The sequence below is a fragment of the Ustilago hordei genome, assembly GCF_900519145.1.
Source record: "Ustilago hordei strain Uho2 genome assembly, contig: UHO2_contig_13, whole genome shotgun sequence".
Classification (NCBI taxonomy): Eukaryota; Fungi; Basidiomycota; class Ustilaginomycetes; order Ustilaginales; family Ustilaginaceae; genus Ustilago; species Ustilago hordei.
This window is the reverse complement of record NW_024545290.1, coordinates 322,968-342,393: the sequence shown is the minus strand read 5'-3', so window position 1 is coordinate 342,393 and position 19,426 is coordinate 322,968. Positions and strand designations below refer to the sequence as shown.

The following is a 19,426-nucleotide window of genomic DNA, read 5'->3' as shown; positions in this document are numbered from 1 at the left end:
AAGACCCCTGGTTTGCAGTTGATCCCACAAATTCTGTGCTCAACCAGCCCGATCAGATCGTCGACACCCGATGTCTGTTTCCAGATCTTTTCTGCGCAGGACCTTCTGCGCAGATCCTGTGACAGTCGTATTTCTGCTGATCCTGATGACCTCTGCTGTAAGATCTCGCTCCTACTGATCCCAGTGGATTCTGTCGTAGAACCTCGATTCTACCGATCTCAACAAACTCTGTCAGAACCCACCAGATCGCCTGATCCTGCGATTTCTGTGCATGATCTCTCCTCATACGGATCTGGTCCTTCTGCGCATCCGGTCCTATGACACATACCACCTGGCCTGATACCATTCATATTTGACTCTGGTGCTTTATGCATCATGGTTAACTCCAAGCAACACAGACAAGGCTGGTGTGATGCCAATGATTCCATCACCATCATCACTGCTGACAGTGGTAAGCTCCCAGTACCAAAAATAGGAGGTACTGTCAGTTTACTCAGCCTAAGCCCAATGACAAAACAATGGGAACAAATGACCTACAACAACTGCCTCCTAGTTCCTGGATTGGTGACCAACCTCATTGGTACCAAGACAGTCACACAAGCAAAGGGAAAGGTAACTTTCAAGGATGAGCTAGTTACAGCCCAAGACTGTCATGGCTGTGCCATAGGAGTCCCAATCAGCAGCAATGGATACCCAGCTGCTGGAATGATCCTTTGGGATGATAGTATGCCCAAACCCAAAGTGTCACTGGCCTTCTCAGGAATGTGGCAGAGGAAGACACAATTGTGCAAAAATGACACCAAAGCTAACCTCTGGCACTGTCACCTTTGCCACCCAGGATACAACACCAACTTATGCACCCAATCTGCAACCATTGCCCACAACATACCCTTGGTGCAAGCAACACAACTCAAAGTACTATGTGACACATGCATATGCAGCAAGGCAGTGGCCAGAATGGAACCACACCCCAGCAATGTCAAGCACCCACTCAAACTCATGTCTATGGACATTATGGGACCACTGCATGAGTGCCCCCAGTTTTCCTATGTCCTCATCATTTATGATGCATTCTCTGGGATGATATGGGTTCAAGGACTACTCGATAAGGCCCATGCAACCACAGAGGCATTGTACTGGCTCTCTGAGACTCATCAACCCCCTCAATGCCAATCCACCAGCATGACAATGGGATGTGACATCAAAGAGATCCAAGTTGACCAAGGCGAACTCTGGACAGCATCCTTCCAAAACCTCTGCTTGTCATCCAGCATCAAGATCACTGCCTCCCCAATGCAACAGCACACTGATAATGCATTTGCGGAGCGCGCTATCCAATGTTGGAAACTTAAGTCGTTTCGGTCCCAATACTGGTGATCAGGGAGAGTCTAAGTACGATGTTGCTGCTAGTTTATAGACAGAACAAATATACTCAATTGACTGACTAAATGCAGCGAGAGCCTAGTGCTCTCTGCTTGGTATATATACAAACATATGGTACATGCCCAGGTATGAGGGCATCCTATCTAATGTCGATATGCGACAACAAGTGGGACATAGTTGTACCCGATTTCTCTCTTCTATTGGTGTTACCCGATTGTTCTGCCGAGATCGACTTCGTTTGATCTCGGCTCTGATCTTTTCTCCCCAATTAACTCTTTCAGGGTCATGCTGGATCGTCCTCTTTAGCACCCCCTCTCGATCCCGCATGTCTCTCCAATATAATTAGGCCGAGTAGTTGTCGAAGGTGTGAAAGCATCAGCACTGTGAGTGGCTTGGTCAGTAAATCAGCAAGGTTCTCACTACTCTGTACTGGAGCAATAGTGAGATTGCCATCAGCCACTTCATCTCACAAGAAGAAGTGTGTGATGTCTATGTGCTTCATTCTCTTGAAGTGCTGTGGATCGTTGGCAATAACACAAGTGCCTGCAGAGTTGCTGTATAGTATTGGGGTGTTCAGATTGAAGGTGAGGCTTCCTTCATATGAGTGTAGCATTGTAGTCTCAGCCATTATGTGGATTGTTGATGTTTTTGGGAATGATTGGTCTAGTTCCCATAGGAACATGGTTGTCCACAGCATCTCTCTTGCAGCTCCCACCAGTGCAATATACTCTGCTTCTACTGAGCTGTTTGCCACCATTGGTTGGAGTCGTGAAGACCAGCTGCAAATGAGTCCATCGATGGCGAAGACATATCCTGAAGTTGAGCAGCAGCAGTCATGCAGTCCTGCCCAGTCTGAATCAGCCCACCCTGTTACCATTTGATCACTGTTTGTTGCATTTGCATTGAGGCTAATGTCTTTGGTTCCCTTTAGGTACTTAAGGATCCTCTTGGTGGTGACTAGGTGTTCACTTGAAGGATTGGTGATGAAGTGGGCACATCAGCCGATGGCAAAAGCTATGTTGGGATGGGTTCCCTGTGCGATCCAGAGTAGTGATCTGACCAGTGATGTGTAATGTCATAGCTCCTCTGCATTTGCCATATCCCCTTGTCGTGGGCCCATTGCATTGATTGCTTCTATGGCAGGTGATTGTACAGTCCAAGCATTGCTCATACCAAATTTCTCCAGAGTCCCTTCAATATACCTGCTTTGGTCTATTGAGAGTGTCTGTGCTTCACAATCATACTTGACATTCATCCCAATGATGTGAGAGACATTTCCTTGGTCCATGATGCTGAAGACACTAGACAGTTGTTGCCTGACTGATTTGACATGAGATGATGTTGCTCCAATAATGAGTAAGTCATCCATGTATACTGCCAGTATTATCATGGCATCCTTGATCCCTTGCATGTATACACATGGTTCTGCATGGCAGCACTTGAAGCCAAATGCTCTCAGCTGCTTGTCAAGTGCTGTGTGCCAGAGATGACCTGCTTGCTTGAGTCCATATAGTGCTTTCTTGAGGTGGTAGCACTTTCCATTGTTCTTGGGAGTCTCAAATGTGGGTGGGATCCATACATGAACCTCTTTGTCAATCTTTCCATTTAGGAATGCCATGCTCACATCCAGTTGGGCAATGTGTAGTTTATATCGACAGGCCAGGGCAAGTAGGATGTGCATGGTCTGGAGATGGACAACTGGGCTGAATGTCTGGTCATAGTCTAGGCCTGGTCTTTGTGTGTACCCTTGAGCTACAAGCCTTGCTTTGTATTGCATAGTGTGCCAATGAGTGTCAAGCTTTAGTTTGTATACCCATCATACACCAATGAGCTTTCCATCTGTTGGGAGATCCACCAATTCAAAGACATCCATCTTCTGCATGCTGCCCATTTCAACATTCATAGCTTCTTTCCATTTTGCCCAATCGTCCTGCATCTGTGCCTCTGATAGTGATGATGGTTCGAGCAGAATACCATTGGCACTGCAGAGGTGCTGGCCACTGGCACCTAGAGCTACCCAGTTCATGACAATGGTTGCAAATGCTATCTGGTCAAGATGGTGTCTGAGGGTTGGCAGGGTTGGTTTGGTAGTGCAACTTGTGGCAAAGGCCATAAAGCTGAGCATGCCTAGAGGGTCAGGGGACTCACTACTAGGTGATGCAGGTGTCGACAGTAGGTACTCGTCATACAGGTCAAATCGGGGGGACTCCAGATGAGAAGTGTTGGTGGAGGCCTCTGGGTTTGCTTCAGCATCAGTGCCCCCCTCGGCCGTGGCATTGTCGAGTTGGACATTGAGGTCCATGCGGATGGCATCCATGTTGATAACAATTTCACTGGCATCATGGATGTTGGACATCATGTGGTGCCATTCTGGGTAGGGGTCCAGATCATTGATAAAGTCATCCAGAGGTTGGGTCTCTTGCTGTCAAGAGAATTGCTGCAGGGAGGAAGTGGTGAAGTCTGTCAGGGGTCTCGCGCCTGAAACCCAGGTCGGTCTGTCGAGATACTCGGTGACTATTAAACTGTGTGACAGCTATTGTCTCGGTATCGGTGACTATCAAGTTGTGCAGTGACAGCAGGTGGCGTTCGTTGTATATACTATCGTAGGTTTCGGCTGACCTCTGTGGACACTCCGTTCAGGGGTAGCTCGGCACGATCAATATCAATGTTATGATGACACCAAGGTCTGGTGTGGGTGTTGATGATGATGAGGTTGATGGTGTTGGTGATGAGATTGGTGATGTCGATGATAATGAGGTTGATGGTGTTGATGATAAGGTTGGTGATGTCAATGATAATGAGGGTGATGGTGTTGGTGATAAGGTTGGTGGCGTCAACACGAGTGTCCAGTGTGTTGACTTGATGCTTTGAAGTGATCCCCGGACCGCAGTGGACTACTGCCTTCGGTTCTATCTATATCCGGACCGCTAACCTGCTATGGGCGCCTTCGGACGTCAGGTAGTGGTGATACAACACACACACTACGATGAGGAGCAACCTTGATAGATTGCTGCTATGCTGACTGTAACTAATGAGTACTTGTGTTTCTAAAGTATTGACTAGTTGTATGGTGAGTAGAGTGGATGGGGATCCACTCGACCTATGATGATGAGAAAGCATGGTTATATACCTCTTCACAGCATTGCCAGCGATGCTGCTCCTGCTCTCTCTCCAGAGAGTACCTTCTTCATCGAGTACTGCTCAGGGGCCTCTTCTGCTTGGCACCCCTGTGCCTCTTGAGTGGTGTCGACTCCTTCGACACTGCTCCTCCTCCTCATGACCTGTGTCGACTTCCTGTCTCTCGAGCCCCCTGAGTGGTAACCATCTGAGCTTGGTCCTCCTCGTGGCTGCGCCTGCTCTTTGAGCTTGGTCCTCCTCGTGGCTGTGCCTGGTCCTCCTCGCATATGGGCTCAGTGCTCCTTTGCATGTGAATCCATAGGAGTCCATGGTCTCCATGGAGACTGCACTACGACCATGCTCTCTACTGGTATCGACTAGGTCTTCGATACCTGTGCTCCGTCCATATGAACCAGTGACCCTCCTGCTTCTTGAGCATCCAGGCCCATGACACTACCCCCCTCTTAAGAGCCGAGCTCCGTCGAGGCATGCTCTGGTCTGGTTCATGCTGACTCCTCCTCTTCCTTGACAACATCGCCCCCGTCATCCTTCCTCCTTCTCTCAACGTCATCCTCCTCTCTCTACTCCTCCTGTTCTCTCCTCCTTTCTCTACTTTGTCTACTCACTCGTCCCCCCTCCGACACCTCATACTCCTGGATGAGGTCGGGACAGTTGAGGTTCTCTACTGGTTCCCATGAAGCAGCTTCTTCTGAGTACCCTCTCCACAACACCTTGTACTCTGTAGTCCCATTGTGTGAACGCTTGTCGATGAGTGCTTCGACTTCGAGGTCGAGGTCCTCATCTGGAAGTGGTGGCATGGTGGGCTGTTCAGCACGTTGAGGAAGAGAACTTGTTCTTGCTGGCTCGAGCATGGAGACATGGAACACATCATGCACCCTAAGGTTTGCTGGCAATGTGATTCGGTAAGCTCGGCGTCCTACCCGTTCCTGAACTGGGTAGGGTCCTGCAAACCGGGTATCCAACTTGGGTGTGGGTCTCCGTGTCTTCCAGTTTCGGCAGTTGATATAGACCATATCACCCACCTTAAACTCAATGTCCTTGTGCTTCCTGTTATACTGGTCTACTGATCTACGTTGTGCCTCTCTGATCTGCTCCTGGAGGTTCTTGCAACGCTCCTTTCCATCCATGAGGTACTCGAAGCGACCTGGATCATTGACTCCTAGTCGTTGAGGGATGTCAGGATGAGCTTTGGGGTTCCATCCATAGCATGCAAAGAATGGTGAGACACCAATGCTGTTGTGGACCGTGTTGTTGTATACAAAGGCCACAGTGTCCAGCAGGTTGGCCCAGTCATCCTGTTCATAGTTGCAGTACATCCTGAGATATTGCTCTATGACCTGATTGACTCTCTCTGTCTGACCATCAGTTTGAGGATGGTAGGCCGTGCTAAGTGAGTGCTTCACACCCATTTGCTCTGCAAATGCCTTCCATGCTCCTGATATGAACTGCCTGCCTCGGTCCGAGACCATGTGATCTGGGTATCCGAAGAGTCTAACCATGTGTCCATATAGCAATACTGCAGTCTGTTTGGCTGTGACTGTCTTATGGGTTGGAGCTAGTATGGCAAACTTGGTTAACCTGTCGACGATGACTAGGATAGAGTCATAGGTCTTGGAGTCATACTTCTTTGATGGTGGTAGTCCTTCAATGAAGTCGAGGGATATGGAGCCCCAGGGCCTGTCTGGGGTTGCTAGTGGCTGTAGCAAACCATATGGACGATGACGAGGAGCTTTGTACCTAGCACATACAGGACAACTTGCTACATAGTCTGCAATCCAAGCTGTCATGTTTGGCCACCAGTAATGTCGTTGAGCTGCCTTGATGGTAGCATCTCTTCCTACGTGTCCAGCAGTGATACCATCATGGCATTGGGTCATCACCATGAATCGCAGATGCTCTACAGAGAGAGACTGTCCATCTACCTCTTTGGCACTCCTTGAGTGTCGGTTGTTGGTCCTCCCTGGCATGATCACCTTGGGGATAACCAACCTTCCTCCACTGTACCATAGGTCATCCTTGAGTTCGAAAGGCTTCTTCCTATGTATCTCCTGTAGCTCTTGGTCTAAAGGCTGGAAGATCTTGACCAGGTCTTTGAGACCTTTTGATGCTATGGACTCCATCGAGATCATGGGGGCCACTAGGAGCGAGTCATGGTCTGCTGTCTCCTTGAACACTCGAGGAGGCAGTAGTTGCCTCACATTGTGATCCTGCTCTTCACCGGCTGGTTGCATGTCTGTCCTTCTGGTGAGAGCATCGGGTTCACCACCTTTGTCTCCTGGTCGATACTGCAATATGAAGTCGAAGTCTGCTAGTAGTATTGCCCATCGAGCTTGTCGACCTGTGATGCATCTCTGTGACTTGAAGTACTTGAGGGCTTCATGGTCAGTGAGGATGACCAGTTGGTTCGGTAGTCCAGCTAGCATGTGTCGCCACTGAGTGAGGCAGGCGACCACAGCTAGGAGCTCCTTATCATGGATCTCATAGTTCTTCTCGGCAGAAGACATCTTCCTAGAGTAGAAGGCCACTGGATGCCATCGTCCTTCATGCTCCTGCTTGAGTACTCCTGCTATAGCAAAGTCACTTGCATCAGTCTCCAACCTTGTTGGAAGGTGGTAGTCGAAGTGCTGAAGCACTCCTGCTGATGTGAAGGCCTGGATGAGCTTGTGGAAGGCCTGTTGGGCCTCCTCTGGTAGCTCGAACTTCTTGAACCGTTCTATAGGCTTTACCAGTGCTGTCAAGGGCTTGGCTATGCGAGCAAAGTGGGCTATGAACCTTCGATAGAAGTTGGCAAAACCCAGGAACCTCTGGATGTCATGGATTGACTCTGGCATTGGCCACTCCTTGACAGTGCGCACCTTTTCTGGGTCCATCTCTATGCCCGTTGGCTTGATGATGTACCCCAGGAACTCGACTGTCTTGGTGTGGAACTCACACTTCGACAGCTTAGCAAAGAGCCTGTTGCTCCTTAAGCGAGTGAGGACCTCGGTGACATGCTTCACATGTACCTCTTCAGTGTCACTGAAGATCAGGAAGTCATCTAAGTATACCACTACATATACTCCAATGATGTCTCGGAAGATGTCATTGATGAATGACTGGAAGTGAGCCGGAGCATTGGCTAGGCCAAAGGGCATCACTAGGTACTCATAGAGTCCCAACTGAGTGCCAAAAGCTGTCTTCCATTCATCTCCTTTAGCAATCCGGATGAGGTTGTATGCTGCTCTAAGGTCTAGCTTGGTATAGATCCTTGCCTTCCTGAGTAAGAACAGCTGCTCCTCGATGAGGGGCAATGGTGCCCTGTTCTTGACAGTGATCTCGTTGAGACCTCTGTAGTCCACACAGAGTCTGAGACCTCCATCCTTCTTTGGTACGAAGAGCACTGGTGATCGTGCCGGGCTCTTCGATGGTCTTATGAACCCCTTCTCGAGGTTCTCATCCAAGTACCTCCTCAACTCGGACATCTCCTTGGGTCCCTTAAGGTATAGGGGCCCTTGAGGTGGCTTACCTCCTTCTATCAACTCGAGGTGGAGATCATGCTCGGTATGATGGGGCAGCTTGTCTGCTTCCACCTCATCAAACACATCTCGCAGGTGTTGGTATGGCTTTGGTATGTCTGCAGCCGTCACCACCTTATCTACCTCCACCTCCATCTCGACTCCTTTGTCTGCGCCTGTAGGTACAAAACCAAAGGCCGGGAGTGATGATGGTGGCTCCTCTAACAGCATGAACCCTATGGGTCCATCTTCCAGAGCTGCTCGTAGTATGCGCTCTGCTGAGACAAACTCGTTACCATGAAGGGTTGGTCTCCTCATGGTTAGGTCCCCTGCTCTTGCTGCTTCAGGGGGTCTCCTAGGGGGTCGGTCCTGCTCCTGAGTCTTGAACTCCAGCTGGCCCGTATCCCATTGTATGGTGGGTTTGAGCCTCCGTAGCTCAGTGAACCCCAGGATGAGGTCATAGTCCGCAGTGTCGGCCACTGAAGCTTCGACCACACCCAGATTGTGTGTACCAATAGATACCTGCATGCTCACAGAACTATTGATGGAGAGTTGGTGTCTGGTGACACCATGGATCGATCTTGTTTTTATGGGTTTTGTGGGTATTTGGTACTTAATAATGAAAGAATCTGAGACTATGGACAAACCAGCACTGGTATCAGCTAGTATCCGAGCAGGATGGTCTTGAACCATTCCAGAGAGCTCCAGTACTGCTTTGCCTCCACTGGTAGAGAAACATACTTGACAATCTTGATATATACAGAGTGATGGCGAGGAGGTTTGTAGAGCAATGCATGCCATCAGTGCATCACCCCACTGACGTTTCCCTCGTCGTCATCATCATCGTGCTCCTCCTCGTGATCGGGGTCCATGGGTTGCTGGTATGAGCTGAGGTCCATGGCCTCGGGGTCACCCGTCTCAGTGCTGCCTGTGTGGCCATCTCCTGAGTCGGTGGCCTCCTCGAAGGGGTCTGCTGTGGTGACCATAACCTTTGGTCCCATGGGTCGAGAGCTAAGAGGGTCTACCCTCCTGCTGGGGCAGTCTCTGGCCCAATGGCCAATACCTTTGCATACATGACAGGTGTTGATACCTGATGGAGCAGGGCTTCCTTGCTTCGAGGGTTGGGTGAGATGATGAGGAAGGGGTCGGTTTAGGTTTTGTATAGTTGCTTGTGTAGTTGCTTGTGATGGTGATCGAGCTGGATAAGTTTGAGTGGGTTGTCGGATGGGGATCGAACTTTGATTTGGCCGAGACCCAGTTCTTAGTGGAGGTGATGTGGCATTTGGGAGTGAGTGTCTAGCCGAGGACTGCTGTAGTAACATCCTCTGTCGATCGATCTCCTCAACCTCTCGATACCACTCCCATCTCTTCCCAGGTGGATTCCTCTCAAACTTCTCCTGTATGCTGCGAGTGAGACTACCTCTGAAGAGATCAATCACTAGCTCGTTGTCATCTAGGTTGACCTGTCCTTCCAAGTCTCTGAACCGCTCTACATGACGTGTGGCGGCACCAGGAGTATCACTTGTGAGTCTGAGAGCCAACAGCTTGTTGTATGCCTCCATCCTAGCATTGCGTGGGTTGAACTGCTCTGACAGTCGCTCTGTGAAGTAGTGCCAATCATTGAACAACCTTCCTTCTCTAGCTCTATCAATACGGAGCTTGGAGGTCCACCACTCTCTTGCTGTCCCTTCCAGTTGAGCACCCATGTGATTGATCATCCTAGACTGCTCATACACCTGGTTGAACTTAAACCATGCTTCGGCTTCTAGAATGAAGATCTCCATGTCTCGGGGATTGAACTTTGGAAAGGGGGTGGCAATGGGCTTTGACCGGTTAAGCTCTGCCATGATGCTGGTATCCTCCTCGTGGTCCAGGGGGTAAGGGTCCGTCCTAGTCCTGCTGTAGGGGTCCAGCTTAGCCTTGACATATCTTGGCCCAGTAGGTGAAGCATACTTCTCGTAGTTGATGTCCTCCTGCTCATCCAGGTTGAATGAGACTGATCGTCTTGGTCGTGGAGCTGGAGTAGGAGTATGTGGGTCTCCTATCATAGACTCATCTCCTCCTCCTGCTTGGTCTTCTGAGTGAGAGAGGTCCATTGTCTCCTCCCTGCTCAGTTGAGCTCGTTGTAATCGTTCCTCTCGATGACCCTGTCTGGTAAGCTCTAGCTGTGCTTCCAATAGAGTGAGTAGTCTATCGAGCTTATTGTTGAGGTCTGGGTCCGTCATGGTGATCATGAGGAGCTGCTTGAACAATCCACTCTAATGTCAGGGGTCTCGCGCCTGAAACCCAGGTCGGTCTGTCGAGATACTCGGTGACTATTAAACTGTGTGACAGCTATTGTCTCGGTATCGGTGACTATCAAGTTGTGCAGTGACAGCAGGTGGCATTCGTTGTATATACTATCGTAGGTTTCGGCTGACCTCTGTGGACACTCCGTTCAGGGGTAGCTCGGCACGATCAATATCAATGTTATGATGACACCAAGGTCTGGTGTGGGTGTTGATGATGATGAGGTTGATGGTGTTGGTGATGAGATTGGTGATGTCGATGATAATGAGGTTGATGGTGTTGATGATAATGAGGTTGATGGTGTTGATGATAAGGTTGGTGATGTCAATGATAATGAGGGTGATGGTGTTGGTGATAAGGTTGGTGGCGTCAACACGAGTGTCCAGTGTGTTGACTTGATGCTTTGAAGTGATCCCCGGACCGCAGTGGACTACTGCCTTCGGTTCTATCTATATCCGGACCGCTAACCTGCTATGGGCGCCTTCGGACGTCAGGTAGTGGTGATACAACACACACACTACGATGAGGAGCAACCTTGATAGATTGCTGCTATGCTGACTGTAACTAATGAGTACTTGTGTTTCTAAAGTATTGACTAGTTGTATGGTGAGTAGAGTGGATGGGGATCCACTCGACCTATGATGATGAGAAAGCATGGTTATATACCTCTTCACAGCATTGCCAGCGATGCTGCTCCTGCTCTCTCTCCAGAGAGTACCTTCTTCATCGAGTACTGCTCAGGGGCCTCTTCTGCTTGGCACCCCTGTGCCTCTTGAGTGGTGTCGACTCCTTCGACACTGCTCCTCCTCCTCATGACCTGTGTCGACTTCCTGTCTCTCGAGCCCCCTGAGTGGTAACCATCTGAGCTTGGTCCTCCTCGTGGCTGCGCCTGCTCTTTGAGCTTGGTCCTCCTCGTGGCTGTGCCTGGTCCTCCTCGCATATGGGCTCAGTGCTCCTTTGCATGTGAATCCATAGGAGTCCATGGTCTCCATGGAGACTGCACTACGACCATGCTCTCTACTGGTATCGACTAGGTCTTCGATACCTGTGCTCCGTCCATATGAACCAGTGACCCTCCTGCTTCTTGAGCATCCAGGCCCATGACAAAGTCCTCATCATCTGAGTTGTCTGATGTGTCTGTGGGTGGTAGCCAACTGTATGATTGCAGTAGCATGTTCTCACTGGAAAGGACTGGTACATGGGAGGGAGAGGGTCTGTACTTGGGTGCTCGAGTTCAGAGAAGCAGACATCCTTGATGACAACAATATGATCAAGTTCCTGGAGCCAGACTCTGTGGCCTTTGATGGCATGAGTGGTGTCTGAGTAGCTGAGGTAGGTACCATGAAGGGCACATGGGCATAGGTGTTTGCTAATCACCAGGTTGTCATGCAGCCAGGTGGTCCTTGTGTTACCCCTCAGGATGACATATGCAGCACAACTGAAGTGGCACATGTGTCAAAGTTCTGGCACCTTACCATAGAAGGTTTCGAAGGGTGTCTTGCCACCCTGTGTTGTCCCTGCAAGTTGGTTATGAACATAGGCTGCTTGTGAGATTGCAAAGGGCCACTAGAATTTGTCATGGGCCTGGATGCTCAAGAAGCAGGAGAGTCACTGGTTCATATGGAAGGAGCACAGGTATCGAAGACCTAGTCGATACCAGTAGAGAGCATGGTCGTAGTGCAGTCTCCATGGAGACCATGGACTCCTATGGACTCACATGCAAAGGAGAACCGAGCCACATGCAAGGAGGGCCAGGCACAGCCACGAGGAGGACCAAGCTCAAGGAGCAGGCACAGCCACGAAGAGGACCAAGCTCAGATGGTTACCACTCAGGGGCTTGAGAGACAAGAGTCATAGGACACTGGCAAGCAGGTCCTGAGGAAGAGGAGCAGTGTATAGGACACTAGCAGGCAGGTCCTGAGGAAGAGGAGCAGTGTCGAAGGAGTCAACACCAGGTCATGAGGAAGAGGAGCAGTGTCGAAGGAGTCGACACCAGGTCATGAGGAGGAGGAGCAGTGTCGAAGGAGGCGACACCACTCAAGAGGCACAGGGGTGCCAAGCAGGAGAGGCCCCTGAGCAGTACTCGATGAAGAAGGTACTCTCTGGAGAGAGAGCAGGAGCAGCATCACTGGCGATGCTGTGAAGAGGTATATAACCATGCTTTCTCATCATCATAGGTCAAGTGGATCCTCATCCACTCTACTCACCATAACTAGTTATCACTTCAGCATAAGTATATATTAGTTTCAGTCAGCATAGCAGCAATCTATCAAGGTTGCTCCTCATCATAGTGTGTGTGTTGTATCACCACTACCTGACATCCGAAGGCACCCATAGCAGGTTAGCAGTCCGGATCAAGATAGAACCGAAGGCAGTAGTCCACTGCAGTCTGGGGATCACTTCAAGCATCAAGTCAACACACTGGACACTCATGTTGACACCACCAACCTTATCACCAACACCATCAACCTCATTATCATCGACACCACCAATCTCATCATCAACACCATCAACCTCATCATCATCAACACTCACACCAGACCCTTGGTGTCATCACAACCTACTCCTTGCTATTGATCGTGCCGAGCTACCCCTGAATGGAGTGTCCACAGAGGTCAGCCGAAACCTACAATAGTATATACAACAAACACCACCTGCTGTCACTGCGCAACTTGATAGTCACCGATACCGAGACAATAGCTGTCACACAGTTTGATAGTCACCGAGTATCTCGACAGACCGACCTGGGTTTCAGGCGCGAGACCCCTGACACCAGATATCCATTACTGCTGATTGGGACTCCAATGGTGCAACCATGGCAGTCTTGGATGGTAACTAACTCATCTTTGAAGGTCACCTTCCCCTTTGCCTGTGTGACCATTTTGGTCCCAATGAGGTTAGTCACTAATCCAGGAACCAAGAGACAGTCATTGTAAGTCATCCATTCCCATTGTTTCATTGTGGGATTCAGGCTGAGTAAGCTGACTGTCCCCCCTATTTTTGGTACTGGGAGCTTGCCACCATCAGTGGTGGTGATGGTGACAGAGTCATTAGCATCATGCCAGCCTTTTCTGTGTTGTTCAGAGTTGACCATAATGCATGATGTGCTGGAGTTGAATACAAATGGTATCAGGCCAGGTGGTATGTATGGGGTTGCTGGATTGAGGTTGGTGAAGAATGCAAGTTCCAGCACCCCATCCTATGTGTCTCGAGGGTGATCAAGAGGCAGTACAATACAAGCATTTGCTCACACTTTTGGGGGTACCTTCACTCTGTCTTTCTTCCATTTATCATATGCAATCTCATTGGGGCAATGGTTTGCCAAGTGTCCATCCTCACCACATGCCCAGCAGTTTATGAGTGTGGTGGCTCATAGCACATTCAAATCAATGTTGTTGGCAGTGTTGGAGAGGCAAACAGGGGCACTGTTGGCTGCTAACCTGTAGCACTTGCACAGGACATTGGCAACACTTAAGGTTGTATGCTCTTCAATTAATGTTTCATAAAGTACAAAAATCAGGTTGAACAGCCTGTTCCTATCACCTGGGAGTGCTTGCTTCAGAGTCTTATATTGTTGAGTCAGTGTCCAGGGCTTGGTCAAGTAAGCATGCAGCTCAGAGACATGCACTTCCCACCTAGTGAGGAAGTTGTATGCCCAGCTCCCTACTTGATCCCATTTGAGGGCATACATTGCCTTGAGAAGCTTGTATTCCTTGGAATCGGAGTGTATCCTACACTTATTGATAGCCCAGTCATAGAGGTCAACTGAGATCTCAATAGGTCTATCACCCCATTCCAAGAAGTATTCTGACTGTAGCTGTGGGGAAAAGCTGCCCATGATAATGGAATGTAGCAAGGAGTCTGCATCAGCAAATGTCGTTACCTTGCAGTCAAGTATGTCACATGCAAATGGAACCACTGATAGTTTTTCACACAGCTGCTGTCACCATGCATGGACCAAAACTCTTTTAGGGTCAAGTAAGTCTTTTTCATCCCATTTTAGTTTGTCGCTAAGGCCAGTTAACACCTTGAGGTGGTGGTTTGTCAGCTGCATCAGCTCTGGCATTGTGGTGGGTGTGGCAACTTGGCTGTGGAGGGGTTTGTCAGGAGTTGTTTCTCCACCAAGAGGTTTTTCAGATGTCTCAGTATGTTGGGCCTCACTGCCTGATGACATGACATCTTGAGTGTCATGCTGACTGATGTCAGCAACATGGTAGTAAGGCATGTTGCCTGTCGAAGTGCTGGCCTTGTTGCTCTCAATTTTGAGGTCTAAAATGCAAGAGGCATCACTGTCTTGGTTAGTGATGAGGAAGTTGATGCATGCCCTCATCTGTTTTCTGAGGTCGAAGTGATCATGGAATGGGCCTAGTTTGTGGGTTGCAAAGTAGAGGTGACTAGCACACTTGATAAGTATAGTGAGCAGTGTCACTACCTGCTTCCTGTTCATCCTGTTGGAGTAGGCAAAGATTGTTCTGTCCTTTGGCTCCTCCATCATACCATATACATTGTTTTTGATCATCCTGTGGAATTGGCTCTGAAGCTTGATCAGGAGGCGATGGATGATGTCCTCGGCATCCTGGATGAAGTCTTCGTAGGCTGAGTAGTTGTGGTTCAACATGTTGAAAGTGTATTTTCTTGTTGGTAGCTTATAGGCTGTTTGGGCTCATAACCTGTTGGAAACTTTAGTCATTTCGGTCCCAATACTGGTGATTGGGGAGAGTCTAAGTACGATGTCGCTGCTAGTTTATAGACAGAACAAATATACTCAATTGACCGACTAAATGCGGCAAGAGCCTAGTGCTTATGCCTACGGGCTCTCCGTGGGACATACCTCGGTTACTCTAATGCGACCCGCGCTATTAAAGGACACCGAGCTGGCTCCCGACACTCGATCGAATCGTCGTAGTCAAGAATCTCCGTCGCTAAGTGTCACTCTTCTTTTCTTAGATCTCGTCGCTAATTGTCACTCTTCTTTTATCAAAGCTTTGCTAAGCGTCATATCTTTTCTCAGTCCGCAAAGTCTGGCATATTTTCCTCAGAGTCTCAAGCAAACTGTTCCCACGCCGACTTTAATTTTCTATATCACTGTGCATTTTTCGATCTCGAGCGACATCAGTTACAGAATCACGAGCATGTTCGTGATTCTGTAATGGGCCAATCACGCGGTTCTTGTTAAGATAAAATACGCATTGAAAAACTAAGTCCAGATTATGTTTGGAGAATAAAAGAATACGGGTGTCGACACTCAGTGGTCGACGATGGTCTAAGCACAGTGTTCAAGCTATTGAGCAAAAACAATATACTATATTGACCGGATCAGAACATGGTAGTAGCCTCTAGCTCTCTGCTTGATATATATACAAGGTGTCGGCACATGCCAAATGTGGGAGCTGCTGAAGGTAACGGTCCAGCACGACCCTGAAGATCGGGCGGAGCCGATCTAAGTGAGGGATCGGATACTTGGTCCCGCTCGTTGTCGTACTTTGTCATTGAGGATGATGCTCCCACATGTGGCATGCACCGACAATTTGTATATATATCAAGGGGAGAGCTCGAGGCTCTCACCACATTCTTTTCTGATGTCAATATAGTATAGTGTTTTGCTCAAGAGCTTGAACACTGTACTTAGGACAAGTATGACATACAGCTGAAAACATTGTCATGTTTTTAAGAAATCGTTTGCGCCCGCGTGGTCGTCTGATTGTAAATTAAGAACAATTTTATCCGATGTTAGAGGTCGAAAGAAATCCTGTCAGGATTTATGTTACTTTGTTCGCTGTTCAAAGAGTAAAGGGAGACGGGTGTCGACGCTTGACAGTCGATACCAGTCAGAGCACAGTATTCAAGCTATTGAGTGCTGAAGGTTGCGATCCAGCAAGACATTAAAAGTAACATAAAGCGATCTGATCAGAGATCGGGTACCGCTTAGTCCCGCCTGTTGTCATACTTGGTCATTAAGAGGGATGCTTTCACCTTTGCGCATGTGCCGCTAACAGTATACAGATATCAAGCGGAGAGCTCGAGGCTGCCACAATGTTCTTTCCTCAGGTCAATATAGTATAGTGTTTCTGCTCAATAGCTGCAATACTGTGCTTTGACTAATATCACCCGATAAGCGTCGCTAAGTGTCATATCTTTTATCACACTATGCTATATTGACCTGAACTAAAAACATGATGGCAACCCTGAGCTCTCCGCTTGTTATATATATACAGTAGTGGCACGCACCCAAAGGTGGGAGTCCTCTCAAGGATGAAGTATGACAACGAGCGGGACCAAGCAGTACCCGATCTCTTATCGTATCGGCTTATGCTTCTATCATCATCTTGCTGGTGCTGAAGGTAACGATCCAATATGATGATGTAAGTTGACCTAAGCCGATACAGAAGAGATCGGGTACAACTTAGTCCCGCTCTTGTCACACTTCATCATTAAGTAGGATACTGCCACATTCGGCATGTGTCACGAAGATGTAAATATATATATCAAGCTGAGAGCTCTAGGCTCTCACTATGTATGTTCCTTTAGTCAATTGAGTATAGTGTTTCTGCCCTAATAGCAGCTACTGTGATCTGACTGTTGTCGATCGCTAAGTGTCGACATCAGTCCTCCTTTAATCTTTTATCAGGTTATGAGCCCAACTCAAAGCCATACCTCATCCACAAACTCACCTTCAATGATGTCTAACATAGACTACTCAATCTACGATGCCTTCATTGTCCCGGTACAGGACCTCTTATCACGACTGCCTAAGATCCTTCAAAACCGGCTCAACCGAGTCATGGAAGACAAGGTTTATGGTACACCCAACACCCCAAAAGACGTTCAACTACTGAAATTTGCTGTCAATGATGATAAGGAACAGATCATCACACCCCTGTCTATCATGATCAAATGTGTTAGTACACTCTACCAAGCAATGCACGATCTTTGTCCATGAAGAGATTCACTCTGGTTTGCATTTGTTTGCTGAGCTCGGTACGACTAGTAAACAGGCCGTGATGTTCACCAACACCAACCTCATCTTGCTAGAGGTGACACCCCTATGTCGGTTAGGGGCAACAAGTTGAAGGGTATTCTTTCTTAGATGATGATTTTGTACAGAGTCAAAGCGCAAGTCCGAAGGGGGGTCTTGGCTGTTTTCAGCAATTTGAGTCCAAAACTCCCAAGTCCCCCTCTCTATTTTCGAGAGCTGCAAAAAATTTCTCTTCAACTTCAACTCCCTCAACAGCATATGTCACTGTTTCATCATGCTGTTGTCTCAGCTTGTGGTTTCATGCAGGTCCTTGCAGGATGGCTGCATAGCTTGGTGTCCTTGTCTTGGTGTCTACAGCCAGGGTTTGTAGGTGCAATCCAGATCTGGCTTGCTGTATTACCTGTTTCCCAACAGGTTTTGTGAGCATGTCTGCCAAGTTTTGCTTGGTGTCCACATATTTGACTTGCACTCTTCCCTCTCAGATGTTGTCACAAATGAAATGGTACTTGGTATCAATATGCTTGAGTTTCCAGTGTTGTGCTGGATCCTTGCTAACTTGTATGCAGCCCTTGTTGTCTAGTAGACTGTTGGAGTATGGGTGGCAATACCAATTGAGTGCAGGAGTTGCTTGAGGAAAAGCACTTCTCATGTTGCTTCTGTGGCAGCAATGAACTCAGCTTCAACAGCAGATAGCAAAATGCATTTCTGTGTTGCTGACTTCCAGGCTACTGCATTTTCATACACAAAGGCCACTGATCCCAATGTGCTCTTCCTCTGTACAGTGGTGTCGCTTGCCCAGTGTCATGGGCCTGAATGCTCAAGAAGCAGGAGGGTCACTGGTTCATATGGAAGGAGCACAGGTATCAGAGATCTAGTTGATACCAGTAGAGAGCATGGTCATAGTGCAGTCTCCATGGAGACCATGGACTCCTATGGACTCACATGCAAAGGAGCACTGAGCCATATGCGAGGAGGGCCAGGCACAGCCACAAGGAGGACCAAGCTCAAGGAGCATGCAGATGGTTACCACTCAGGGGGCTCGAGAGACAAGAGCCAAAGGAACCATCACCAGTCAAAGGAGAAGGAGCAGTGTATAGGGAACCGGCAAGCAGGTCCTGAGGAGGAGGAGCAGTGTTGAAGGAGTCGACACCACTCAGGAGGCACAGGGGTGCCAAGCAAGCAGGATAGCAAGGAGGAGGAGCAGTGTCGAAGGAGTTGACACAGCTCAAGAGGCACAGGGGTGCCAAGCAAGCAGGATAGCAAGGAGGAGGAGCAGTGCTAGAGGGGCCCCTGTACAGTACTCAATGAAGAAGGTACTCTCTGGAGAGAGAGCAGGAGCAGCATCGCTGGTGATGCTGTGAAGAGGTATATAACCATACTTTCTCATCATCAAAGGTCAAGTGGATCCTCATCCACTCTACACCCATCATAACTAGTTATCACTTCAGCATAAGTATATATTAGTTTCAGTCAGCATAGTAGCAATCTATCAAGGTTGCTCCTCATCATAGTGCATGTGTTGTATCACCACTACCTGACATCCAAAGGTGGCCCATAGCAGGTCAGCAGTCTGGATATAGATAGAACCAAAGGCAGTAGTCCACTGCAGTCCGGGGATCACCTCAAGCATCAGTCAACACACTGGACACTCATGTTGATGCCACCAACCTTATCACCAACACCATCAACCTCATCATCATCAACACTCACACCAGACCTTGGTGTCATCATAACCTATGCATTGATATTGATCATGCCGAGCTACCCCTGAATGGAGTGTCCACAGAGGTCAGCCAAAACCTATGATAGTATATACAACAAATGCCACCCACTGTCATTGCGCAACTTGATAGTCACTGAACAACTAGCTTGTCGAGACTGATACTGAGACAATAGCTGTTGCACAGTTTGATAGTCACCAAGTATCTTGACAGACCAACCTGGGTTTCAGGTGCGAGACCCCTGACACCCAGTTTGCATTGCTATGTGCAATCAGTGGTTCCTTCAGTTCATTCACTCTGTAAATTAACCCAACTTCCTGTGTGCCTTCAAGGTAGGATAAGTCATGCTGTGCTGCTCAGTAGTGTTCTTGTGACAGTTCCCACATGTGTCTAGCAAGAACACTCACTGCAAGGCTGAGATCTGG

The 19,426-nt window shown here is 48.6% G+C and overlaps 5 protein-coding genes across 5 annotated transcripts; 1 reads left to right on the top strand and 4 right to left on the bottom strand.

The window, feature by feature from the left end:
- Window positions 1-375: 375 nt before the first annotated feature.
- Window positions 376-1,377, top strand: UHO2_05374 (uncharacterized protein; the record flags this gene model as incomplete). Its single annotated transcript, XM_041560190.1, has 1 exon — window positions 376-1,377. One exon carries the CDS (start codon window positions 376-378, stop codon window positions 1,375-1,377), a length of 1,002 nt encoding a protein of 333 aa, XP_041416124.1.
- A 1,081-nt stretch (window positions 1,378-2,458) lies between these two features.
- Window positions 2,459-3,064, bottom strand: UHO2_05373 (uncharacterized protein; the record flags this gene model as incomplete). Its single annotated transcript, XM_041560189.1, has 1 exon — window positions 2,459-3,064. One exon carries the CDS (start codon window positions 3,062-3,064, stop codon window positions 2,459-2,461), a length of 606 nt encoding a protein of 201 aa, XP_041416123.1.
- A 135-nt stretch (window positions 3,065-3,199) lies between these two features.
- UHO2_05372 (uncharacterized protein) lies at window positions 3,200-3,739 on the bottom strand (the record flags this gene model as incomplete). Its single annotated transcript, XM_041560188.1, has 1 exon — window positions 3,200-3,739. The coding sequence occupies one exon, from the start codon at window positions 3,737-3,739 to the stop codon at window positions 3,200-3,202; it is 540 nt and encodes a 179-aa protein (XP_041416122.1).
- Window positions 3,740-8,815: 5,076 nt separating this feature from the next.
- Window positions 8,816-10,240, bottom strand: UHO2_05371 (uncharacterized protein; the record flags this gene model as incomplete). The annotated part of the gene is made up of 1 exon (XM_041560187.1): window positions 8,816-10,240. One exon carries the CDS (start codon window positions 10,238-10,240, stop codon window positions 8,816-8,818), a length of 1,425 nt encoding a protein of 474 aa, XP_041416121.1.
- A 3,434-nt stretch (window positions 10,241-13,674) lies between these two features.
- Window positions 13,675-14,922, bottom strand: UHO2_05370 (uncharacterized protein; the record flags this gene model as incomplete). Its single annotated transcript, XM_041560186.1, has 2 exons — window positions 13,675-14,187; window positions 14,263-14,922. The coding sequence occupies 2 exons, from the start codon at window positions 14,920-14,922 to the stop codon at window positions 13,675-13,677; spliced, it is 1,173 nt and encodes a 390-aa protein (XP_041416120.1).
- Between the last annotated feature and the right edge of the window lie 4,504 nt (window positions 14,923-19,426).